This window comes from Coptis chinensis, chromosome 2, assembly GCF_015680905.1.
Source record: "Coptis chinensis isolate HL-2020 chromosome 2, ASM1568090v1, whole genome shotgun sequence".
Classification (NCBI taxonomy): domain Eukaryota; kingdom Viridiplantae; phylum Streptophyta; class Magnoliopsida; order Ranunculales; family Ranunculaceae; genus Coptis; species Coptis chinensis.
This window is the reverse complement of record NC_141457.1, coordinates 39000402-39027192: the sequence shown is the minus strand read 5'-3', so window position 1 is coordinate 39027192 and position 26791 is coordinate 39000402. Positions and strand designations below refer to the sequence as shown.

Here is a 26791-nt window from a genome sequence, read left to right as displayed (position 1 = left end):
TTCCACTCCTAGTCCTTCCGCATGGTAATGTTCTCTACGTATAAGTAATCTTACTAAAGTCTAATGAGAGAATTACGAAATGATAACTAGACTACGATGCAACTACCCACAAGATGCAACTAGTCGACTATTTAAACAACTATGGGAATACTACGTTGATTCTATGATAAGGAGTTAGAGGGGGATTGATTCCACCTTAACTCAACTTAATCCACTAACGACGAATCATCGTAATCCGAATTGAACTGCTTCGCAGAACAATCTGGTTTTTCCTAATCCCTAATTACACATGGCATTTCTACCAATTTATAACTAGCATGTGAATGATTACACCCATTCTCATGGTGAACTAATCATTTCTAGAGTGGAAAGGAAATTACGACTATTCAACATTAACACGAATCAAGCTTTCATCAAGGCTTCTCAACCCCCTCTAATGGAGGTTTAGCCGAGAATCATCACGCTATCATTCCCAATGGAATTCAAACAAGACATGATATAAAGATTGAAATTTTGCTTATTTAAACTCAAATGGAAACTACTCATGCAAAAATCTATTCAATCTAATAAAGACAAATAATTAAATCTAAGAATTGAACTAAATAAGTAAATGGAAAATGAAACTAGATTACCAAGAACACTATTTTATTAATCTAATGAATAATAAAACAATGATTCAAATACTAAATTAATAATCTACTTTGTTCTAAAGTAATTAATTAAACATGAAACTAGATCTAAAACAAGATATGAAAAACTAATTAATGGAGGCTAACTAATCTAGGTCTAACTATCTACCATTAACAAAGAGTCAAGCTCTTGTTTTTATACTTTCATATCCAAAAATCGTGCATGGGCTTGGAGCCATGTTTTGGGCCAGAGAATCAGGCCCAAAACCCAATTCTTTCAGTCCAAAAAGGCCTCTTCAGCTGTAGTTGGCTTCAACAGACTTTTCGTCCACTTTTGCTCCTCTGATTGGGTCAAGACTTAGACCATTGGAAATATCTTTCCGAGCCGGTCGTTTTGACATAAGGTAGGCCCAATTCCGAGGTCTGAGTCCAAAGATACGCCTTCGAAGTTCTCACGACTTTGTGTCTTTGTTTTACGCCGACTTTTCAGCTTTTGACCGGGCCTTAGAAAGGCTTTGTCTTCTTGAATCTTGGCCTTTAATCACAGAACTCTTTAGCAACCGACCTTTGCTCCTTTATCTCGCTAAAGTGGCACATTTCTGCACATAATGGACTTTGAAGCCTGAAATGCATAAAAACACGTAATCGGTATTAACTCTTAATTATTACTCACATAATTGGTCTAAAAGTATGATGGTTAAGGGGTTAAAACTACAGTTTTGGGCTCTTATCAGATAGCAACTCTATCTTGGCAGTTAAAGAGGGTCTAGCAGAATTTGGAAGGGCGACAGGCCTTAGTATTAATACTCATAAGACTACCATTCTGACCGGCGCTCTAAATCATCAAGATGCTTTGTCTCTTGCTTCTCTATTAGGAGTCGAGTTGGTAAAACCCCCGGTTAGGTACTTGGGACTCCCTCTGATCTCAGGGAGGTTGGGTATAAGAGAATGTCAACCTCTTATTGAAAGAGTTACTCAAAAGGTTACTAACTGGAAAGCCCGACAACTCTCTCATGCCGGTAAAGCTATGTTGATCAAGTCAGTACTCTTATCTTTCCACGTTTTCTGGGCGAGAATGTTTATCCTGCCTAAAATGGTTCTGGAACAAGTGGAGAGAATCTTTGCTCGGTTCTTATGGTCTACTAATGGTTCACAGAAAGCTTTTCACCATACGAGTTGGTGTACTATGAGTAAACCAAAAAAGGAAGGAGGTCTTGGGTTCTCAAGGCTGCATAGATGGAATCGAGGAGCCTATTGTGGCTTGATCTACAAGGTGACTGTCAAGGAAGACTCTGTATGGGTAGATTGGACTTGGCGGCAACACATAAAACAACAATTCTTCTGGACTATGAATACCCTGAAGGATTGCTCTTGGACTTGGCGGAACATTTTAAATGCAAGAAAGGATGCTATGAAGCTTATCAAGTATACAATTGCAGATGGGGACAACACCCTTCTTTGGCACGATATTTGGTGTGGCACTTCACCTCTCTTATTTAATGCTGAAGCTATGTCAGCATGGCAACTCCCTCTAAATGCCAAGGTTAGCTGCTTGTTAGATAATGGGCAATAGAACAACCTAGTGCTACAGATGCCAAATTCAGCTTTGAAGAAAGAAATATTCTCCACCTGTGTCCAAAGGCATCTGCCTCAGGATAAAATTGTGTGGACTCCCCACCAGAGTGGAACCTTCACCTCTTGTAGTGCCTATACTACTCTTAGTCCAGAAAGGGATGAAGTGCGATGGTCTAGTTTTGTGTGGGGGAAGTGGGTATTGCCTAGGCATTCCTTCACATGCTGGCAACTGTTTTCCAACAGCATACCTACCCAAGATCATCTGGTGCATAAGAAAGTGTTAACTTATTCAAGCAGTCTGTCTCTCAGAATAATAGTAGAGAACACTCTAAGCATCTGTTCTTCGAGTGTGCTTACTCCCAGCAGATCATCTCCAAAATCAAACAACTTCTTGGCATCGTGATGGATTCTAGATCTGCTAATCGAGAATGGTCCTCTATTTTCAGGCTTTGTAAAGGACATGAAATTGGGGAAGTCTATAAAGTCTACATATGTGCTACAGTAGATGCGATATGGAAAGAGAGAAATGGCTGGAGGTTTCAAGGTTCTTCCAAGACAGCTTCAGTCCTCTTTAACAAATTGGTAAGGGACCTCAAAAATTATCTTGTTATTCTGAAGCCTACTCTAAAAGACGCGCCTGTGTCAAGAGAAGTGAATGACAGACTTGGGCTAAACATGCAGTTCCAACCGAAAGGTCTTAACAGATGTTCTTGGGACCCTCCCTTAGAGAATCGAGTTAAACTTAATGTTGATGGTAGCTTGAGCAGTCGTGGTACAGGGCATGGTGGAACGATCAGAGACAGATTTGGTCGGGTTGTTGCAAGCATTACCGTGAAGTGGAGGAATGTTATCGGTGCTTTTCCAAGAACTTTTGGCAATTGAAGTCGGGTTAAAAAGATGTCTAAATGAGGGGCTGTTGAAAGTAGAAGTTGACTCAGACTCATTAAGAGCAGTTAATGTGATTAATAAGAAGGAAAAGCCTCTTTGGTACTGCCTGGACATAGTCATGGCTATCCAACTTATGTGCCCTCTTTTTTAGTTCATTTCCTTTCGACATGCAGTCAGAGAAACTAACCGGGCAGCCGACTTTTTAGCTTCTATTAGTCAGGCCTTTTATGTAAATTTTGCTCCCTTTATACCACCCCTTGATGAGACCCTCAACAACATTGTTAAAGAGGATGCACAAGGGAGAGTTTATGTAAGAATTTCTTAAGTAATACAACAGGTGAGGGCCTGCCAAACCCTAGCTTAACTTCAAAAAAACAAAAAACAATATCGTTTTTGACCAATTATGTGATTAATAAGTAAGAGTTAGTATTGTTATCATGTTCTTATGCATTTCAGGCATTGGAGTCGAATATGTGAAGAAAGGCGTTCCTTGTGTGTCATTGAGATTGTAAGGTAAAGTGTGCCCACTGCACACTAGAGTAGCGAAACTTGAGCGGAAAAATATGACTGTTTTGTCTTGACATTTATGCAAGAACCTACTTAAGGACGCTATTCCAAAGTTTCATAAACGGACCTGTTAGTGCATTTCATAGTATTACTCATTGTATATATGTTTCTTCGTAAAATATTGATTATTATGCATATATTAGTTTAGGTTTCGACTTGATTATTCCGTATTCATTGCTAGTGAGATGTATAGATAATTGAAACATAAATAAGGAAACACTAGTTTTATTTCTTAGTCATTGTAGTATAGATGAAGTTTGTGAGTATCTTTACTGGAAAACTCTCACGAGGCTATAACTGGTCCACTAGGGAATTCCTAGTGGTTTAAGACCTTGTTGCATATGGTCAATGCAATCGCACTCGGCGAAACAAGATTAGTTAGAACTCCATTTTTGGTTACTTATTCTAATTTCTCATATTTGCTTGAGGACAAGCAAACTGCTATTTGGGGGTGGTTTGATAAGAGCCCAAAACTATAGTTTTAACTCCTTTAACAATATCACTTTTGACCAATTATGTGATTAATAAGTAAAAGTTAGTACTGTTATTGTGTTCTTATGCATTCCAGGCATTGGAGTCTAATATGTGCACAAATGCGCCTCTTTTGCGAGATAAAGGAAATTAAAGGAAATGCACCAAACACAAAAAAAAAATGAGTCATTTATAGTCAGATACTCGATACTTTATCTAAACATATGTATGAACATGCAGTTTATCATATATCAACAACCGAAATAGTTGGGGATCATTCTATAAATAAATATCACAGAAAACATATCCAAACACAATCAAGTACCAAGATTTCCTATGACGCAACATAGTGAACTGAAAGCGAAGTCGGATAACCCTATAACGTAACCTAGCATGCACCTTCTTTTTCATTTTTGAACGAGAGGGTGTCCTAGTGAATAAGTGTGGAAAAGTGAATGGTTGTGGAAGATATGGTAGATATAGATAAGTTATAGAAGGAAAGCATGTAAACAATGAGGATGTGGGTCTTTTTCATTTTTGAACGAGAGGGTGACCTAGTGAATAAGTGTGGAAAAGTGAATGGTTGTGGAAAATATGGTGGATATAGATAAGTTGTAGAAGGAAAGCATGTAAACAATGAGGATGTGGGTTTAGCACAAAACTCATTCATGGTGTAGTTAGGGACTGTCTCAAGTCTGAAAATGAGGGTGTCAAATGCTTTGTTCTTCTGAAGTATTTGTTTACTAGGTGGATTTAAAAAATTATGAAGCACAGGAGAAACAAAAGGATCGAGTGCAAACTCGAGATTCCTTTGAAAGGGTGGAAGGAGGGGAGTCGAGGTGGATGTTGTGCAAAGTAGTTCTTGATAGGGTGAATCATCACCTGCTCTAAGAAACTCCTCGAATTCCTCATCTAGATTGGTCATATCCACATTACTATGGTAGTCCTCTATATCTTTGAGAAAGTTATCTATCTCGTCCTCATCCATAATATGTGTATCGACTAGTGTAGAGATGAAAATGTTGGAGTCTGAACTTCCAAAGGAAATAAATTTGGGCATATGATTATCAGGGAACGTGTTGTTGAAATAATCTCGAGCGAAGCTCTCGATCATGCTAACCTCTCCATCCATAGACGAATCGGGTAAATGTGTCTTTGTTTTAAAAACATTTACTTCAACAGCAAGATGGCCAAAAGACATAGACATTGAACCATCGCGGCAATTAATGAGCGCATTGGCAGTTGCCAGGAAAGGAAGCCCTAAGATGATCGGGACAGAGTCGTTAGTGACTTCTGTATTGAGGATGACAAAATCAGCCGGATAGTAGAAATCCTGAACTTTTACCAGCACATTTTCGACCACACCCTTAGGATACTTAATAGACCGATCAGCTAATTGCAACGTCATTTTAGTGGGTTGCATCTCGTCTAGACCTATTTGTCTATACAAATAAAATGGGAGTAAGTTAACACTAGCCCCCAGGTCTAATAACGTGGTCGTCGTATAGGAATCTCCTAAGGTGCATTGTACAGTAGGACGACCAGGGTCCTTGTACTTAACAATTCCATTATGTTCAGATAGAGTTGGGAATTGTTCTGTTAAAAAGGCGTCTTTTGGTATATTGGTCTTACGCCTAGTACTACACAACTCTTTAAGAAACTTAGCATGGTGTGGTAGCTTTTTAATAGCTTCGAGGAAGGGAAGGTTTATAGTTAGATTCTTGAAAACGTTCCTAATCTCCTCATAATTTGTATCCCTAGTTAACATGGCTAATTTTTGTGGAAACGGTGGTTTCTGTCTATATTTAGCAATGGTATCACCTGGATGTTTAACCTTGGCTTTCTGTTTCTTAGGTTGTGGTTGTGGCCGGTACCTCTACAAAGGTAGGCTCTTCAGGTTTCTATTTCGGTATCTAGTAAAATATCGTGTGTAGGGCTATCGGGTGGGGTAACTATAGGCATAGTTACTTTGTTATCAACCACTCTGCCAGAACGGAGAGTGGTGATGGCATTTAGCTCACCTACATTTTCATATTCATTACTAGTATTATCGGTTACCTCAAAGGCTGTGTTTGTTGTTTTAGGATTAGGTATTGCGTGACCTAGAAACACACCTTTGGGTTGGGCTTTATCTTGGGCCAACTGTTGACTTAAATTATTAACGGATTGTAGAAGCTGTTGATTAGATTGAGCCATGGTTTGGAAAAAAATTTGGCTCACTTGTATGAAGGTGTCAAGATGATCCGGTTGTGTGGGTGTAGTAGTCACGAGTGGTGTGACTGGAACTATCTCGCGTGAATTATTTATGGGTGGATTTTGATAGTTATTATTTACCGGAACGATACCTCTATTAGCGTTATAATTATTATAACTACCTTGACCTTGTGCTTGACCTTGTCGAGGTTGCACTTGGTTGTTATAATTATTATAATTACCCTGACCCTATCCTTGTCGTGGTGGAGCTTGGATAAAACTGTGCGTTGGCCTAACATATTGATTATTGTACCCTGGAGGTGTGACGTGTTGGTTATTTTTCCAACCGAAGTTGGGATTTTGTCTCCAAGGGGTGTTAGGTTCACTATTAATGGAACAAGCCTGTTCATAGGCTATAGGACAGTGGAAGTCGGGATGCTCAGGGCTCCAACAGAAACTACATGGATTTGAATTTACATTCATGACGGGATAGGCTTTTGTTGAACGTAAAATGGCCTCTACCTTTTTAGTGAGTGATTCGATTAGAGTTTTAAGCTCGGGATCGTGTTTAATTTCAAACATACCGGCGGCCTTAACTGTATTAGAAGAACTAGCAGAGCGATGGATATCGTCACTACCCCCGTTGTTATTTCGCTTAGTTTGATCCTCTATAAATTTATAAGCCTCCGAGGCTCCTTTACTTAAGAAACTACCCCCATTCATTATGTCAAGGACTTCTTTATGGTTGTGTAGAAGTCTTTTGAAAAAGGCACGAACTAACGTGTCTTTAAGCTAAGTTATGATGTGGACACTCTATAAGGAGATCGGTGAAACGATTCCAAGCCTCCTCGAAAATGATTCATGAGGACTTTGTCGAAAAAAATGAATCTTGGAAAGCATCTCATCCATCTTTAGGGGGGGTAAAATGTTCCATAAACAGCTAAACAAGTTTAGCCCACGAGTCCATAGAATTAGGAGTTTGGGCAGCTTAACCAAGACGCCTTTTATCGGGCTAAGGTGAAAGGGAATACCCTCGGTTTAATTTGTTCCGCACCAACCGTAGGATGGTGGAATGTTGTTATGACTTGTTCAATCCTACGCGTGTAGCCGATAAGGTTTTTCATGGTCTAAACCATGAAAAACGGGTAACAAATTAAAATATTTGGGGATTCGAAATCCCCATTAGTCCGTTTAGAACGATGCAAGATTTGGGGCTATCGCCAAGGCTTTGTAGAAGTCCGAGAGAGAGAGTCTCCTTCTTCGCATTATATCGGTGGTGTGTGTGAAATAATAGCTAGAGGTGTAGTGGGTGGTATACTAGATAGAATTGTTTGTTGGACGTTGTTGTGTAATTATGTTTGGTGTTTTTTGTTCACCCACCTTAATCTCATACAAGGCTAAGACCAAACTTAGCTAAACACATCAACACTCCAAACAATTCTGATATACTAGTATAAACCTCTAACAGGAGATGCGAGGTGTGGAAGAAAGGAATACCTGATTGCGTCCTTGCTTCGCTTATAAATAGCGTCTTGTTTACGCGTGTTCAGTGTATATAATAAGTTAGAACACCGAAAAACTTGAAAAATCGGGTTCGAATCAAACCCGTGGAAATCCGCAAATTCAAATTTCGGCTGGTCACAAGACACTTTGAAGGCGCTGGTGCTTCTACTTAAACTTCGAGTTACAGTGTTTAAGGGAGGGTCGCGCTCAGTTTGGGCGAGGGTCGCGCTCAAGGTTCCAGGCATTTGGGCGCAGGTCGCGCTCAGTGTAATTTTTCTCGGTAGTTTTCAATGCTGAAACGGACAACCACAGTATGAATCAAACAAGGGTGGGTGGGTTTAATGGGACTTTAAGAAGAGTACTTATACTATGAAAACAATGCGATAGTGAAACTAAGATGGCAGCGGCGCCATTTGATAACCATAAAAAGATAAAGTTTACCTATGAAATGAACGATAAACTCAAAACTTAAGTAAACTAAAACTTACTTATGTGCCTATATTATCAAAGATTGTTCTACTCTCGATCTATTGAACAGATATAGTGGAGTAGGAAGTTCGTTCCACTCCTAGTCCTTCCGCATGCTGTGTTTTCTAGTCTAATTACTCTACTCTAAGTCTAATGAGAGATTTACGAATGATAACTAGACTACGATGCAACTACCCACAAGATGCAACTAGTCGACTATTTAAACAACTATGGGAATGCTACATCGATTCTATGATAAGGAGTTAGAGGGAGATTCATTCCACCTTAACTCGACTTAATCCTACTAACGACGAATCGTCGTAATCCGAATTGAACTACTTCGCAGAACAATCTGGTTACTCCTAATCCCTAATTACACATGGCATTTCTACCAATTCATAACTAGCATGTGAACGATTACACCCATTCTCATGGTGAACTAATCATTTCTAGAGTGGAAAGGAAATTACGACGACTCTACGATAATCGGAATCAAGCTTTCATCAAGGCTTCTCAATCCCCTCAAATGGAGGTTTAGCCGAGAATCATCACGCTATCATTCCCAAATGGAATTCAAACAAGACATGATATAAAGATTTGAACTTTACTTGTTTAAACTCAATTCAAACTACTCATGCAATAATTGAATTAAACTAATAATGACAAATAAGTAAATCTAAGGATTTAAGCTAATAAATAAATGAAAATGAAACTAGATTATGGAGAACTAATTAACTTTATTTATCTAATGAATAGCAATAACAATAATTTAATACTGAATTTAAGGCAAGAATAAAAACCAATATAACTAGGTTCAAAACCCTGATTTTGGTCTTTATTAGCCTAAAACCCATTGACTTTTTGAATTATGTCTAAAGCCCACCCGGTTTGTAAAAGTGCGAAATAAAGGTTTCGTTTTGGTGAGTTTTGCGAAAAACCAACCGCACCTTTTTGTTTTTTTTCAAAATACCTTACATACCCTTTTATATGAAAGTTGTTACTTAATTTCTTTCTTCCTCAATTGGCAATGGTGATTTCTCATATCGTGATTTTAAACTGAAATTGAGATCGTCTTTTCTCTTTTCTTCTTTGTTCTCCTTTTGCTGGACTTTCTAGAACTGTTACCACTAAGGTACATTTATTTACACCTACACTTCTATTATTATGTTATCTAGGGCAAGCAAAATATGGAAATTGACTACTGATAATTTAACTTATCGTCATCTCTGTATTTAATCATTTTTTTTTCATTGAATAATATAACCTTCACTCTTTTGAGATAATGGAATTGTTGTAATTTTTAGTTTCATTTCAATTTTGTGTTGTAGGATGGATTTTACTGTTCTTGGAGTTATATCCTACAAAAATTTGACTCTCGCGAGTCGTATTGGTCCGTCTTCTTCAATTATCGATGTCAAAAATGAGATTTCGACGAATTGGCCCGAGTTAAATCAATCATGCTTTGATATTTATTTCACTCGCGATAGGAAGGCATTTGTTATAGAAAATGATGCAGAGCTTCAATCTTTAGCGTGCTACAGCTTTGCAAAGGGCTTATCTACAGTTAACATTGATGTCTCTTTGAAACTTGATAGTATGTTGTGTTCTTATGGAGTAGGTGAAAGTAGTACATCTGGTGATAATTCTTCTAATTCTTATGGTAGTTCTTGTGCTTCTGGTAGTGGGACTGGTAGTGAAATAGTGCCTATTAAAGAATTGAGGAGTAGATTATGGGCTTTTAATCTCAAACATGTTGGTCAAACATTTGTTGATGCTAATGATTTCCGTCTTAAAGTATTGCAGTATTCTATTGAGACTGGGTACAAATATCAATTTTCAAAGAATGATCCGGGGAGAGTTACGGTTTATTGTGCTAAGAAGGAGAGTACTGGTTGTTTGTGGCGTGTACATGCAGTTTCTGAGTTTGAATCTTTTGTGATAAAAACTATGCATTCTGAGCACTCTTGTAGATTCGTCTGCAAAGATATTAATAGTTGTTTGATGTCGAGCAAGCTAGTGGAAAATCTTATTTTAGAGATTGTGCGCGGTATGCCTTTGATAAAGCCAAAAGATTTGATGACTACGTTGAAGACTGACTACGGGCTTGACATTACATATTACTATCGCATTACCGCTAAAAAGATGGCTTTGGAGGAGATTCATGGTATAGATGGATTGTGTTTTCACCAGTTGAAATGGTTGAAGAATGCAATCGTAGAAAGTAATCCTGGAAGTCGCGTTATTCTGGATATTAACTCTACGAAAAAGTTTGAAAGAATGTTCATATGCTTTGAGGCTTCCAGTTATGGTTTTAACCATTGTCGTCCTATAGTGTACTTAGATGGTACTTTTTTGAAGAATAAGCATAAGGGATGTTTGTTAGCTGCAACCGCCAAAAATGGAAATCAAGGTAACGTAGTATATCATTTAGAATGCATTGATTATTTGTTATCTATATAAACATGAAATAGTATTATATTGTTATTGAAAAGCTTACTAGCTAGCAATAATGTTTGTTAATGCATATGAGACTAACCATTTTTATTTTTATTTTCTATTTTGAAGGGATTTTTCCGTTGGCCATTGCTATAGTGGTTAGTGAAACTAATGTAAATTGGTTTTGGTTCCTAGAACAATTGAAACTTGTTATTTCAAGTGATAGAATTTTGACATTTTTGAGTGATCGGCATGTTGGACTAGTTAAAAATATTCCAATTGTGTTTCCGGGGTCATTTCACTCGTATTGTCTTTGGCACTTGAAGAACAATGTTGGTTCTGCTATACGGAAAGATAACAAGTTGAGGAAATATGTTGTGAAGCTATTTTCTGATTGTGCTTATGCAGCTTCTCATCATGAGTTTTTTACTTGTGCTGAAAAGTTGAAGAAATATGGCGGTCTTCCTGTGCAAAGGTTTTTGGAAGATATTAGATTGGAAAATTGGGCAAATGCATACTTCCGCGGTGCTAGATACGGTGAGATGTGCTCGACACTAGCTGAATGTTTCAATGCATGGATCACCAAGGAGCGCTTCCTGCCTATTACTCCTATGCTTTTTGGAATCATGGAAAAGATGATGGAAATGAGTTGGAACAGATTGGAGGAGTCTATGAAATGGAATTTTGTTTTATGTCCAAAAATGGAGATAGTACTAGCTAGCAAGGTTGAAGCTGCAAGGACTTTGAGGGTGGTTAGATCCAATGAAAATCAGTTTCTAGTTCATAGCGACGTTATTCATTCAATTGATTTGATGAATAGAACATGTACTTGTAACTATTGGCGTATCGATAATTTCCCTTGCATACATGCTATCGCCTGTATTGGTAGTAAGGGTGATTCCTTTTATGGCTACATTGATGAAGGATATACGGTGATCGCGTTCAGGCAATGCTACTCACATTCTATCAAGCCGCGAATGGTTCTATGCCAAGACGCATGCCCGATTCTCCTGCGGTTTTATCCATGTAGTCCTAAGATTGGTCCTGGTAGACCCAAGAAGAAAAGAATTGAAAGCACCGGTGTGATTCGTTAGTCTATGATCAGTTTTGATGTTCTCGGCAAACCATATGTTTTTAGTTGTCTTAATTAAGATTTTTAAGTTTGGTCTTTTGACATTTATTAATGAGAAATTTATATTCATTGTATACTTTTATGGAATGTTGATACTCATTTGAGATTATTCGCTAGTCGGTTTGTTTTATTTTTCATTTGTTATAATGAAATTTATAGTCTATAAAATTATTCATGTTGCAGGCGTAATTGACAGTGCAACATTCATGTTGCAGTTTGTTGCAGTCGTAATTGAGAGTGCAACATTCATGTTGCAGCGTACTGATTGCTGTTACAACATTTATGTTGCGATCATGTTGCGATCGTAATTGAGAGTGCAACATTCATGTTGCGATTGTAATTGATAGTGCAACATTCATGTTGCAATCTGTTGTAGTCAGATTGAGAGTGCAACATTCATGTTGCAGTTGTAATTGAGAGTGAAACATTCATATTGCATGCAATCGTAATGCGTGAGACTTACTGAACCCATCTCTTTTAAAGGAGACTTCTCCATTTTACAGGTGCCATGCTATGTACTACAACTACATAGTTTGATGCTTCCTTTTAAACTTGGTGTTTTTGTCTTTGGAATCATGTACTCATAATGTAGACAAAGCTAAACCCATTTAGTAGAAACTTGGAATTTAGGAAGCAACTAGCTGATGAGGTATTCAATGTCTACTGATACAAATTTAGGCATAAAAAAGTAACCAAACTTTACAATTATGCTAACATTTTCTTAACTGCCATCATTCCAATTCAAGATCCACAACCATCATCATTTATAACTGGTTACAGAAATTTACGCCAATAACACTAGATTGGCATTGTAATCAAACTATCTCAGATCTGAACTAGGTAAAATGAACGAAGAAATCAACCAAAATAGAGAATACCAAAAACCCTAATTTCATTCACAAAAGATCTAACTCTGATTCATAGGTTCCAAATCAACTATATATTACATCGACACCACTAACATTGAAACATTCTAATACTAAATACTAAAGATAGAAACATTGAAACATTGAAACAAACCCTAAACAAACATCTTCAAGAACTAGTAAATTTGGTAACCGCCTTGGTGCCTTCAGAAACAGCATGCTTAGCCAATTCACCAAGATGAACAGGACGAACAGTAGTCTGAATCTCCCGAGAAGTGATGGTGGACTTCTTGTTGTACCTTGCAAGCCTTGAAGATTCCTGAGCCAGCCGAATAACTACGATGCTAGCTAGCTAACAACAAGACCAAAATAATTATGAGTTAACAATGCAACATTCATGTTGCATTAAGGTTTCGGCACCCAACAATATGGTTTGTCAGACAAAATTTTGTATGCTTTGGATGCCCAGTTGCGATGCATAGCTTCCTTTCCTACTGCATGTGGCATTTGTTCCTTGACTACCAAAGTTTCCATGAAGAGACACACGTAGAGTGCGCAATCAGCCCTGCCACATAAAAAATTAAGAACAGTTAGTGTAACATTCATACTACTCCAGGGCACAAGTAGCCTTTCTCTTATGACTCTACATCAAAATTTAACAACAAAAGTAAGCCAAGAAGATTATAACAATAAATTCTAGCAAGCATCAACCACCCCACACATTTTCAGAGAAACCATCGAAGGATCGCTAAAAGAAAATCACATTTTAATATGCAGATTCCATGCCACCAAACTAAGGTTTGGTATACCGTGATACAAAGGGCACAAGTAGCCTTTCTCTTACGACTCTACATCAAAATTTAACAACAAAAGTGAGTGAGTAATTCATAAGTCACTTACGACTCTAGATTTTGTTGTGTGCAACCGATGACCTTATCGTTGCCTTAGGGTTTATTAAGTTTAAGCATTCCATAATACCTTTTGTCATTGATCACTTTCATGAGACACGGATTTTTGCAATATAAGTGAAATCAATCATTTAGATACTAGATAACACAATTCAACTTTACATTTCAAAATTTAAGTTCAACTCACCAATTGTTCTGCATCTTTGAAGCAAATGCCTTCTTTGCTATTTCTTGGAACCATTGAATCGTAGTGAGTCCATTTGTCTGAGATTGTGTTATAAACGAGTAGAGTCCAATGATTTCCCACTTTGTCATTCTTGTACTTTCCATGAATCATGGGGAAAAAGTATAAGGTGACGTCATCGCCCAAAGATTCTATCTCAGAAGTCAAGTGTGTTCCCACACTTGCAGTGAGATTGTCCCTTACATAGGTCTTGAATACAAATGAAAGTATAAAGTTAGACGTATTCCTTGTAAAATAATATTTGCGGAGAATAAAGGACGGTACAAGTTCAAACTTTACCCAAATACAAGAATCGAAGAAAAATGTCTCTTTTTCAGCTCCCTTGACATTTCTTTGCAAATATCGACCATACCAATTAATGATCTGCAGTGAAAAACTAAGAATTATTAACATCTAATTATCATATTAATCTCATTTTTTTTATGTCATTGTAACAATGCAACATCCATGTTGCCATGCGAGGTAACAGAGCAACATTCATGTTGCATTGGGATATCCAGTGCAAAACAAAACTCATCTATATGTTTGCTACTGAGCTTAATCAAATTCAAGCTATAATTGTTATCATTACCTGACTATCTACGAATCTTCCCAACATGAGGTCCATAACCATCGATGCACTGAGTGTTAACTCTTTCCACTCATCTTCCCACGCTATAGTACTGCGAAATAAACAAAAAGGAAAGAAAAACAGTTTATTAAGTGTCGCACGCATTAGGATAACACATCAACAAAAGCAATAATTTTTAAGCTTTGTTACTTACTCTAGTTTTGCATTCTTGAAAAATTGCTCAACTATCTTTTTCTCATTTTTCTCCAAATAAGGGCATGCCATGCTTGTAGTGACACCAGGCATTTTTAATGACATTGGGTCCACTATTGGAGTAGGCCACTCATCCACAATTATAGGTATGGCATCTACTTCTTTCTTCTCGGCCTTTCTCCTCTTTTTGGGGCTCTTGTTATCACCGTCCTCGGGTTTTTTCTCCTTTCTTGTTTCCAATATTGTTATCTTCTTTACCCTTTTGACCAATGAACCTATTTCTTCATTCTTTTTAGTTTCCGGCCCTCTCTTGCCAATCTGATTTTCTTCTTCAGTTTGCACAGCACTATCATCGTGACGCACAATCTCTAATTGCTTCTCCTCCTTCAACCTCTTATTCTCCTCATCCAAAATTTGGACCTCCTTCTTGAGATTTGCGATCTCTTCCTTGTCTTTCTTCTGATTATCTCTCAATTCATCAATTAACCTTTTCAGATTTTCATTTTCAATTCGCATGAAATAACTTCTCTTTCAACTTTGAAGTTGATATCTAACAACTTTTCCTCTTTGCTTGATTTAGTACCCAATTCGACTAATACCTGAAAATGATGCACAAAAAACACAATTAAGATTCAAAACTAACATGCAATCTCATTTATTTGATGTCAATGTAATACTGCAATATGGATGTTGCAGTGTGAGTTTACAGTGCAACACCATGTTGCAGTGTGAGTTTACAGTGCAACATCCATGTTGCAGTGGCATTTGACACTGCAACATAGACTGCAGTACAACATCTATGTTGCTATGAGTTTATAGTCGCGAAGATCCATGTTGTAGTGGTATTTGACACTTCAACATCCATGTTGTAGTATGAGTTTACAGTGCAACATCTATATTGCAGTGGTATTTGACCATGTTGCAGTGTTGCAGTGGATAACCTTGACACTTATATTTTCTGGATCCATCTCTTTTAGAGGACACTTCTCCATGGCTTCTCTGAGTTCATCTAAGCTCCACCTACAGACTCTAGGCTCAGCATATTCAAATTCATTTATTGGTGTGATTATCTTTGTATGCTCACACAACCAATACTGCAATTTGAAACAAAAGTATTAGCAAAAGGGATTGTATTAGAAACAAAATTCATTTGCAAAATAAAACGAAACCTACCAAAAGTGCAACAACACAACCAGAAACCGTCGAGAGCTTGTCGCTTTTACGTCTTATCTGGTCCATCAACTCCGCATGGATTACTTTTGGCCACGAGATTCTTCTCATCCTATTCAAATCTTCAATATGAGGAACAAAAGACCAATTGATTCTTGTTGGGTTCGGAAAGAAGATTGTCGTAGTCAAGTATAAGGACATCAACCTCACAAAATCATCTTCCATCCCAATCTTCTTCACATCACTTGTAATCTCACTCTTTACTCCTAATAATTTGATTTCGTCATCTCCTCCAAAGTAGGTCTTCATAAACTCCCCAAATAGTTACTCTTTCCTACATTTTTTGGATACAACACCACAGTTTCCCCTACCAAAGGTAACCCAAAAATCAATGCAACATCTTCCGGGGTAAATCTAACAATCTTACCCCCAACACTAAACCCATCATCTACTCCCGAGTATGTCTTCAAAACTGACCAAACATCAATATTTGCTTTTATTGTGGTCTCAACATTCACCCTATTTTCAATAAAGACACTAAAAAGATTTGCAAACGGTGTATCCATCATTTTTTTCTTATGCACTTCCGTTATATCAGCTCTAATCAAATCCATAATCTCAATCATTGACTTTAAACTGGACCTATAACTCAACAACTCGCTTTTCACCAAATTTTCTTTACCTTTCTCCTCTATCTTTTCTTTGCCTTTCGTTTTTGGGTTTTTGCTCGTTGAGGTAGTTGCATCTTTAGTTTGTTTCAGAAGGCTCAATTTAGATTTAGCGTCCTTCCCTTGCTGCGTAACCTGAAAGAAAACTAATAAATTAGTAACTTGTTTCAACCAATTATGACTGCAACATGAATGTTTCAGTGGAAAACATGCCTCAAAACTCAAACAAACATCACCAATTTAAACCTCAAACAACACTCATGTTGCATTCGACCCAAAATACTCATGTTAAAGTGGGATTTGATACTACAACATCCATGTTGCATTGGGATTTGACAGTGCAACATCCATATATATTGCAGTGGTAAGTGACAGTGCAAATGAAAATCCAAGTATATTTGATGCAACACTCATATTGCAGTGAATATATTCAATACACTTTAACCAATTTTTCATAAAATGAAAATCCTATTATATCAAAATTGTGAAACTATCAATGAAATTTGGTATCTAACCTTTTTACCCTCTTGTTATTATTTTTTTTTTGTAGTAGATCTTGTGTTTGTTTGCATATTATCGTTTGAATCTTTTCTTTTTTCTTCATTAGGGTTCTTCATTTCAAAATTTGGGTTTAATTTGGGAAACTAGGTTTTGAAATTTGGGTTTAATTTGGGGAACTAGGGTTTCGAAATTTGGGTTTAATTTGGGGAAATAGGGTTTCAAAATTTGGATTTAATTTGGGGAACTAGGATTTCGAAATTTGTATATGTTGTTGACTGCAACATGAATGTTGCATATTTGTCTAGTTTTGATTTCTGTTTAAGGGACAATTGTGTAATATTGCCAACGAATGGACCGGATGGGCTTTTGATATAATTAGAAAAAGCTGTGTCTTTTTTATGTAATTAAATTGGAACATTGGGCTTCAAGCCCATTCTCTGTATATTCTAAGGAGTTGTGATACTTGCTTGGGCTATAAGTGGGACGAGCGCGAATCAAAGCCCACGGTCTTTTTGCCCTTTCCCTTGTAAAAGCCCTAACTAAAATCCTGTCCTCTCTTCGCACACTTGAAAAAATAAATAAAAATAAAAATAAATAAATAAATAAAATTGATTCTTTCTTGCGCTCTCAAAACCCAACCAAGAATTTGAGTCTTTGCCTAAAAACAATGGCTAGTAGAACAATACGATGCTTCAAAACACTTTCTCGCCTTCTTCTCTCTTCTTCAAAATCTCATTTACATAACCTCAAAAGTCCTCCTCCTCCTCCTCTTCTCCACTCCTTCTTTTCCACTCAACTCCAAAACCCAACACCTTCAAATCTTCTTCTTCTTCCCCATATTCGTCATTTCACTTCTCACGACTCTGAAGACGAAGAAGAAGGTGAAACAGATGATGATGATGAAGAAGAAGAAGAAGAGGAGGATGGGTTAATAACAAAGGCTGATATTAATAGAACGTATTCATTAGAGGAGATGAAAGAAGAAGCGGCTGCAATTGGGTATAAAGTTATTGGTCCACTTGATCCTACTGAACGTCCCTTCAAATATCGCGAGCCCTTTTTCGCTGTTATTCAGGTTATTATTAGCGTTTATAAAAAGGTTGGGCCTTTTTTAATTGTTATTGTTGTTAATTGCAATGTGTTGTTTGTATTTTTTGTTTGTAGATTGGGTCTCATCAGTTTAAAGTTAGTAATGGGGATACGATTTATACGGAGAAGTTGAAGTTCTGTGAAGTGAATGATAAGGTATATCATACTTGCATTTTGGGTTTGAATTTATCTACATACTTATTGCTAATCATTGATGAATATTACTATATGCAAGAGTAGATTATATCTGCAGTAATGTGTTAAATATTTGGGTAGTTTTTCAATGTATATGTCTAACGAAAGAGTAGGGTGTCATCTCCTACAACTTTACAATTACATCCTACGACAAGAAATTGGGAAATACATGAAAATGCAATAATAACATAAGCTAGATACATGCCCTCAAGAGATTACTAGAGAGTGCTCGTGATCTAGATTATCTGATCAGTTTTAGATAGGAAACTCCCTTTCTGCCCTGCAAGCTTTCAACTAAAGCTCAATGACTGGGTCCTAAATGCTCTATATCTATACTCTGCTTCTAGAGGACGAACTGCGTTTCTAGAGGAAGAATATCCACTATACAAGAGCTCACAAGATTTTTGCTATTACACACACCAAATGGAGCTCCATTCTGCATGATTTCTCCATGGTCGTAGTCCACGTGATACTAAGATAGAATCAACACTTATTTGGCGTTTAATTTAAGTAAATCTAATAATCACCTGTATTGAAAGGTGTACATTTCTCTTTAGCGATGGTTGTGCAACAGAAGCTCTATACCTTGGTTCTTCCTCTTTCCATTGGTCTCCTCCAATTAAATATGATATAATTGGTTGCTTTTGTTTCGTTGATAGAGATATTTTGTCACAATGATAATCACATTCTTTCTATGCTTAACTTTCCTTCAAGATAAGTTTACCATCCTTAAGCTGACCAGTTGTCGTATTGTATTTTCCAAGCCACTTTCCACTTTTTAAAGACTGAGAGGTGCATGCTACGCATCTTTTTCTACATGTCTCCACTTCTCGGTCAATATTGGAGAAACATTCATTTGTCTTCCTGCATAAGTGCCAGCCCAGTGTCATCACTGTTTTAAAACTTTTGAAACTTGATACTGATTGGTAATTAGTCGTCCCACCTAGTTGGTCATAAGACCAGTCTGCAGGTGTTCTTTCGATTATATACAAGGATAGATGTCTTGGTGTTTCATCGCAAGGAATAGGATGCAAGTAATTGTTAGCATAAGACTTAAGCTCTGCGCTGTTTCAAACATGTAAGTTTCAACTTATTTGCTTGTATATAGGCGAATTTATCAGTTAACACCAAACTCTGGATGCTCTGGTTGCTGTTTTTTGTCCTATGTGCTGACTATGCTGATCGTGGATACTTATTTTCTAGAATGTACCTTTTACACTAAATAATTCAGCTGATCACTGTATTAGTGAAAGAATGCTGATAACTAGATCTCTATATCTTTCACAAGGTGAAGCTGATTGTCCAGGTTGTAGGTAGTGTGTAGTAGTTTGTTGGTTTTAATGGTCTCATATCGTGACACTTATCACAGTTTCAATGTATTCGAAACAACCAAATAGTAATTGAACTAATAATTTCTTGACATTGTTTCTTTGCAGTTAATTTTAGACAAGGTACTCATGGTTGGATCAAAGAGTCAGACCATCATTGGCAGGCCCATTTTACCAGATGCAGCTGTACATGCAGTTGTTGAGGAACATGTAAGACAACTTTTTTTTTTCCGCCTATGTATTGCTACTTCACTCCTGGAGCCTATAAAGTTTTAGAGATTGGGTTACCTGTTCTCGGAACCATTAGGTATTTCTGTGGACAATGTTGTGTATCCTCTTCAATTGGGATTGCCTGGAAATAGACTACAATTTCCCTGTTGAAGGTGGACAGGGGACATTGCGTGCTTGCCCCAATGACCATTGTTGGATGTTTCAGTCCCGGGTATCAATTCAAAACTTTAACAGAAAACAACAGTATGACTAAGACAGTGGTCAGTCGAACATATTATTTATTTATTTCCTATTATTTCAGATTCAGACTGTTAATTTTGGTGTATTTTATCTATATTTCTAGAAAAACAGCCCCCGTCCGACTAGGAGAACTTTTTTACTCCTAGGGTTTGACGGTCCTTGTGTAATTGTACACTATAAGTTCGCCATGTATCCTCATATTTACGCGGTGCGATGTGTATTTTTCAGTACGAAGGAACGAACTTGTAGTGCCCACTGGGCTATATTATGCGCTAGAAATAGGAGCTGTACTGCTTAATTACATCCTAAGTAAATTTATCGTAAGGAAAGTAAACAACATGCAACTTCCTACTTAATGCACACTTGAAAAAGGCAGTGGGGAAATTTAATGGCTTATACTTGTCTGTGGCTTCTGGAATAAACATTTCCATGACACACCACTCCGATCTCTTTACATGAAAGAGTTGTCTATGTTCGATCTCATCACTACTAGTCATTTACTCATTTTTTTTGGGTAGGTATTCAAAGGATTATATTAGTAAATCGTACTTTTCAAAATTATATACAAAAGAAAGTAAAAATGAAAAAGAAAAATAAAATTTTACCCATTTCTCACTATGACTCCAAATCATGACCTTTGGCACATATGATAACAACCCAATGTTTTTGAAACTCTAGATGAAATGTACAACCAAATCTGATTACTAGAAAACCAATATGTATTGTAGAAGAAGGGAAACCACTCTCTCTCTATCTCTCCTCTAATATATATATATATATATATATATATATATATATATATATATATATATATATATATATATTACTAATTAAAAAGTAAAAATAAAAAAACGAAAAAAGAAGGGAAACCTGCAACAGTATAGATCAGAGGAGATTCAATGCGTTTGTGGCTTGGCATAATGGGCTTTAATTTGGAAAGAGGAGGGGGGGATTCACCTATTTAAATCACCATGTTTATTCAAGTATGAGCAGAATTGACCGCTTCCTAGTTACCCGGGCTTGGTTGAAGTATTTTTGTGATCATGTAGAAACAGCTTTAGGGTTTAACCTTTTCTGATCATTGCGTGGTACTTTTGCAAATTAGCCATGTCGGGAGTGGTCATCGTCCTTTCCATTGTGAGTTAGTGTGGTATGAAAAGTAAGAATTTATTGGGTTGATGGAATCATGGTGGTGCCAGGCAGAGATTAGTGGTAGAGCAGGTTTTGCTGCTGTGCAAAAAGCTTCAGTATCTCAAACACCAGATTAGAGAACAGAATACAACTAATTTTGGGTAATTTGATGCCGAGAATAGTGAAATGCAGGTGGTTTTAACAAAATTAGAGCAAAAGGAAGAACAATCTAATCTGTTTTTGCAGGAGCTTAGCACGATGGCAAATACACTAAGAAATTGAATGATGTACTTGATATGGAGGAAGCATATTTCAGAGGTCCAGAACTAAGTGGGCTAAAGGTGGTGAGTGGTGCACATGGTACTTTCGTTGGATCATGAGTATCATGCAAACTTCATCTCAAATTTGAATATTGATTAAAAAAACAGGGAGCAATTAAGGAGCATACTGTGAGCTTTTACTCTGCAAACAAAATTTTTCTGAAACGCCAACTCTAAATGGTCTTGACCACTCATGAGTTTCCCAGCACTGGGACTGATTGTCTTCATGGAGGGAGAGGGACTTTGTAAAAGCAGAAGTTAAAGCTGCCTTGATTCTTTGGCAAGAAAAAGTCACTGGAACCTAAGGGTTACACATTGCTTCTTTACAAACGGTGTTGCCATTTTACGCGAAGTAATATCCTGGGAGCAGTGATAAAACTCAAGGATAATTCTTATATCAATTGGAGGAATAACACTACATACATCAGCTTAGACCTTAAGGGTGATGGTGGCGAAGGTACTAACCTTAAGCTTAAACAAGGGATGCATATACTGGTTGGTGAGTATCAGGGCTCATCCTTGATAGAAAATAGACCGATCCAAGATGGGGTAATTGTAGCGAATGTGCTCATTGATTCAAGAAGACAGCTACTATCTGTTTCCGATTTTCTAGTTCTGATTGCTCGATGTGGGGTGAATGGAAACATAAATGAGAGGATTTGGAATGGCAAGAACCAAGTGTTTACTTCCAAAGATGTGTATGAGCAGTTACAAACAAGGAGACTTAGGGAGCAATGGAGCATCAGTTGGTAGCTTGATTTTTCCATATAAAACAATTCGGAGCTAGTGGGTTCCTTCGCTTATGGATTCTTTTGGGGAAGAACACATACCAGCCACACAGATAGTCTACACATGAGAGGAATGATTATGGCAAATCATTGTGTCATTTGTGCACAAGCTGAGGTGAACTTCCTACATCTTCTTGTTGAGTCTGATATTGGAAAAGATCTGAGGTGCGCCATCTTTCTTCTCTTCACTGTACTTGGATACTATTCATGTGTTAAGGGTCGTGTGTAAGGAGATGCCTCAAGTGATGCTTTTCTCTGTAGGTTGGACGGTCAGTTGATCATTGAAGTGATTGCACATGCAATCATATGGGCAATCTGGCTAGAGAGAAACCAGCAGATTTTTGAATAAGTTCTGCAATTTTCAGCGTATTTTGTGTAATTGTAATTCCGTACTTTGCTCATGGCTTTGTCATGATCCTACTTTTGGGGACTTGAGATTTGTTAATCTTATAATTGGCTTGTTTTAATTGACCTGCTTGTTGGGTTGCGTGTGAACCTGTCATACCATCATCAAGGATAAATAATTGTTTTACCAGCCAGGAAAAAAGAGAGTGCAGCTCTTACATTTGCTTCGTCTAATACTAAGATTAAACCTAGGTGATGTAGAAGCTAGCAGTTGTAACAAAAAGGGACTTACTCATGTCTTTCTAGGCAAATCTAGAAGATCTCAATATCAAGAAATAGCATTGCTGCATCGATTACTTGTCATTCCAATAATATAATGTCCATTAAGGTTTTGACACAAGCCATTGCTGAAAATTTCTAGATGGTTTTGCACCAGTGTCTAATTATATTTAGTGGGGTGGTTGGACTGTCATACTGCAAGGATGAAAGCGACGTGGACGACCATATCAGTCTTATTTGTCTGGACTAGGTATGGGCTGATGAGGAGTGTTGGGTGGTAGTGTCGGTGGTGCTTGTTCAGTTGGAGGGTGACATTGATTGGGCTATATTGGGCACTTGTATTTTGGAAACATTCGTTTTGGTGTTTAGGTGGTTTTCCCTTACTTTCTCTTTCATTTTTTTGTGTTTGGGCTTGTCCCACGTAACCATGGTTACCCAAGATGGGTTGATGTAGTAGCCTATCTGTTTGATCACAAAAAGCAAAAGAGGTTGGTTTATGTTTGTGATGTTATGATCCCGACAGTACATTCTCATCGTTCAGAGCAAACCTACTCCAGTGTAAATTGTCCAACCTTGCTGGACTTTAGATTTCCGTGTGATTGCTGATTGTTATTCTTGGAAAAGCGATTGTTAATGTTGGTTTTGGATAGTCAATATGATGGCCATGTTTAAAGCGGTAATTGTTTTTTGGTCTTTGTCGTAGCTAGTTTCAATGTTGGTATTAAGCATGTCATTTGCATTTGAGTTTCGGCATAAAATTATGTAAAAGGTTACTTCTCAGATTTGAGGACTTCTCTTTTGGATGGTGAAAGTGATAATGTAATGGCATGGTTTTTGCTTTGGTAGGTGGTGATGTGATTGACTTGATCACATTACACGATGTATAAACATTTTGTTTAGCATGTTGTAATTTTGAAAAACATGTTTGCTATGTAACAATAGTAATTTTCCAGTGGCAACAAAGCAATGCATAACTCAGTATTTTCTTTCCCTTCTATAAATCCTAAAGTAATTTCTGTTTTCATCGCAAGCTACAGGAAATTACTTCCATCCCTCCCGTTTCTTTGGTTCTTGAATTGTTTTTTCTTTCAGGCTTTAGATGCCAAGGTGATAATCTTTAAGAAGAAAAGGAGGAAGAACTACCGTCGAACAAAAGGGCATCGTCAGGTAAGTCAGCCTACATTCGTTATTAATATATTAAGTGATATTCAGCTGGTCTAATTTTATCATGTGATGCGTTGTTGTCAGGAACTCACTAGGCTCAGAATTACAGATATTGAAGGAATAGAGAAGCCAGAAAAAGTAGAAAAGCCTGACAAAGTTGAGAAGCCAGGAAGGGTAGCAGTTACAGCTTAGAAGACGCCCGTTTATGCATGATATGTGCCATTTTAATCTTCTATCTTTCTTTGGGCGAAAAAGCAAGAATCAAGAACTAGACCATATAGTTAGTGAAGTATGTGTGTTAAGAAGGGTGTTTGAGGCACTTAATTTATGTTTACGTTCTCAAACTCATAACAGTCCGAGAGAGTAATAAAGAAATTTTTGATAATTCTTGTTTCCTAGTAGAATTTCTGACAAGTTGAAAATGTTGGGCTCTCTTCTGTTTCGTGTTATTGCATATAATGGTTTTCTGAGAGAATGTAACCCCTATGTCCTTCTGTATACCTTTGGAAGACAATTTGACTCGTTTAGAATGATAGGGGAAAGTGTTTGACCACTCCAGTGTGTTTTTAGTTTCCAGTGTGTAGATGACATCTGCGTTGCGTGATGATATAATAACGTATAATACATTATACTTGCAAAACATTTTATTGTCAAACGATTTGAACTTATGAGGGTGGCATCTCTATGAGCACTGCACAACGTACTATTCTCAATTATGAAGTCAAATATTTGCTAGAAAAGAGTAAACTTACCCTGCTAGGAACATAAATGGAATTCCGTTTGCAAACACAAACATTTATTTAGCGACAATATAATCTTACTATATAATCTAATTCCAGTGATGCTTAATTGCTTATCGATGATTTAGTTAGGTGGAAGATGGATGCACGATTTATTTCAGAATGCGTCCCTGGCTTTTTATATCTTTTGAACCACCTCTTTTACCTGTCCAATGTGTAGCAGAAAGAGTAGGTATAGGTTCTTGGCTTAGTGACTAGATGTTTCTGGTTTTGAGATTAAACAGCCTTTGCTATGTCGTTAACTCGACATAACCCTTTAACAACAATAATTACATTAGGAACGTATATAACCCTTTAACAACAACTACAATATATCGATGATCTCCGCTTACCTTCACAGCCAAAGAGGATACAACCTTTTGGTGGCCACACAAATATGGGAATGTTAAAAGTGGTGTATAACTTGATGCAGAATTGGTGCGAACCAAGTATGGAGAAACTTCAGATCTTTTCCAAAATTTGGAAACTAAACCTTCCTTACAAGGTTAGATGTTTTATGTGGCAATTAATACATGAGTTGCTACCAACGGCTGATCTCCTGTGTCATAGAGGCTTCCAAGTCGACAATAATGTGCTCCCTATGTTTGACTACTGAAGAATCACTGAAGCATTTATTTCTACAGTGTGCTTTTGCTAGAGCAGTTTTGCTGGGACTTGGACTGTCAGTTTCGATAGCGCACTTCAACGCTCTGAACATGAAAGAATGGTTACAACAGATGGTGAAATGCTTAGATGTGGCTGAAGCTTCAAGATCATGGATAACTACACTTGGCCCAAAATCCTACAAAAGAATGGACAAATTTGTTTTTCTGATTATAATTGTACACTGTAAAAGTACTGTTCTCAAGGGTGTGGTTTGATGTTTACCATTGATCAACATATATATGAACAGAGGTAAAGTCGATATTAGAGATCTTGGAATTACAAAGAAAATCAGAACCTAAGCTACTTGCCCAGTCTCCCGGAATATTCATTCTCAGTTTTTCGGGGCTTGTAGAACCATAAAAGCCTTCAAAATCCACTGTAAGTATATATATGGTGATTGTAGTTATACTTTGGAGACGACTTCTGGTGGTACATAATTTTGTGAACACACATGTTCTCAATGCATATTTGAAGGGGCTGATACCCACCATCGAAATGTACGTACTACACATACTTATTACTGGAGAGCTGCCACCTTGTTGAACATGCCATTGAATTGATAGTAAGAAATATTTGGTATGTACTAATCTTTTCCCTGAAACATTTTGAGCATACTAGTTTATTACGATTTTGTTTCAAATCTTGATCTACATTCATATGTTTGTACTCATATATTATGAAACCACTAACACCAACACCGATTTGGACACCACCAGAGCTCGCCACCTTTCTAAATGCAATGAGTTCATCCGGTTTCACCAGGGGTTCATCCTTTTTGGTTTATGTCGTGGGCAAATATCGTCAACCCGATATTTCAGCCTGAATATCATAATAACTCGAGATATCGACATAATTGTCGATATCTTGCGTATAAATTCATGTGTTACAAGAACAAGCGGGAAGAAGGAAGGAAAAGAATGGGAATGGACATGCGTCAGGATAGGATTGGACACCACTATAGCTGAAGGACTATATAAAGCGATGATCAGGAGAAAGAAGATTCATTTTATTCATTCCAAAAAAACTTGTAAAACCAGAGCAATATAGAGAGAGTTTGAGCGACTTTGTAACTGCCATTACTGATTAATCCAAAAGCTTAAACTTTACTTCTTTTTTATTCTCAATCCAATCCAAACATATTCAATTCATAACTGGTCTTAGAAGAAGAACTTGATCACTACATTGGCGTCGTCCGTGATTTAAAGACAAAAAAAGTTGTTTCTTTTCTTTTTCTTTGAAGATCGAATCCATTTG

The 26791-nt window shown here is 37.2% G+C and overlaps 3 protein-coding genes and 1 long non-coding RNA gene across 4 annotated transcripts; all 4 read left to right on the top strand.

The window, feature by feature from the left end:
* The first annotated feature begins 1722 nt into the window (after positions 1-1722).
* Positions 1723-3086, top strand: LOC147515988 (uncharacterized). Its single transcript, XM_086593125.1, has 2 exons — positions 1723-2172; positions 2502-3086. The coding sequence occupies exons 1-2, from the start codon at positions 1723-1725 to the stop codon at positions 3084-3086; spliced, it is 1035 nt and encodes a 344-aa protein (XP_086449251.1).
* A 6537-nt stretch (positions 3087-9623) lies between these two features.
* Positions 9624-11824, top strand: LOC147515987 (uncharacterized). The gene is made up of 2 exons (XM_086593124.1): positions 9624-10704; positions 10860-11824. Exons 1-2 carry the CDS (start codon positions 9624-9626, stop codon positions 11822-11824), a joined length of 2046 nt encoding a protein of 681 aa, XP_086449250.1.
* Positions 11825-17547: 5723 nt separating this feature from the next.
* LOC147515985 (large ribosomal subunit protein bL21m-like) lies at positions 17548-24477 on the top strand. The gene is made up of 5 exons (XM_086588711.1): positions 17548-18057; positions 18147-18227; positions 19703-19804; positions 24021-24095; positions 24177-24477. The coding sequence occupies exons 1-5, from the start codon at positions 17650-17652 to the stop codon at positions 24282-24284; spliced, it is 774 nt and encodes a 257-aa protein (XP_086444837.1). The 5' UTR covers positions 17548-17649; the 3' UTR covers positions 24285-24477.
* On the top strand, positions 21401-22771 carry LOC147515986 (uncharacterized). The gene is made up of 3 exons (XR_015210852.1): positions 21401-21540; positions 21625-22469; positions 22566-22771. It is a non-coding gene; the product is annotated as an uncharacterized LOC147515986 (long non-coding RNA).
* Positions 24478-26791: the final 2314 nt, after the last annotated feature.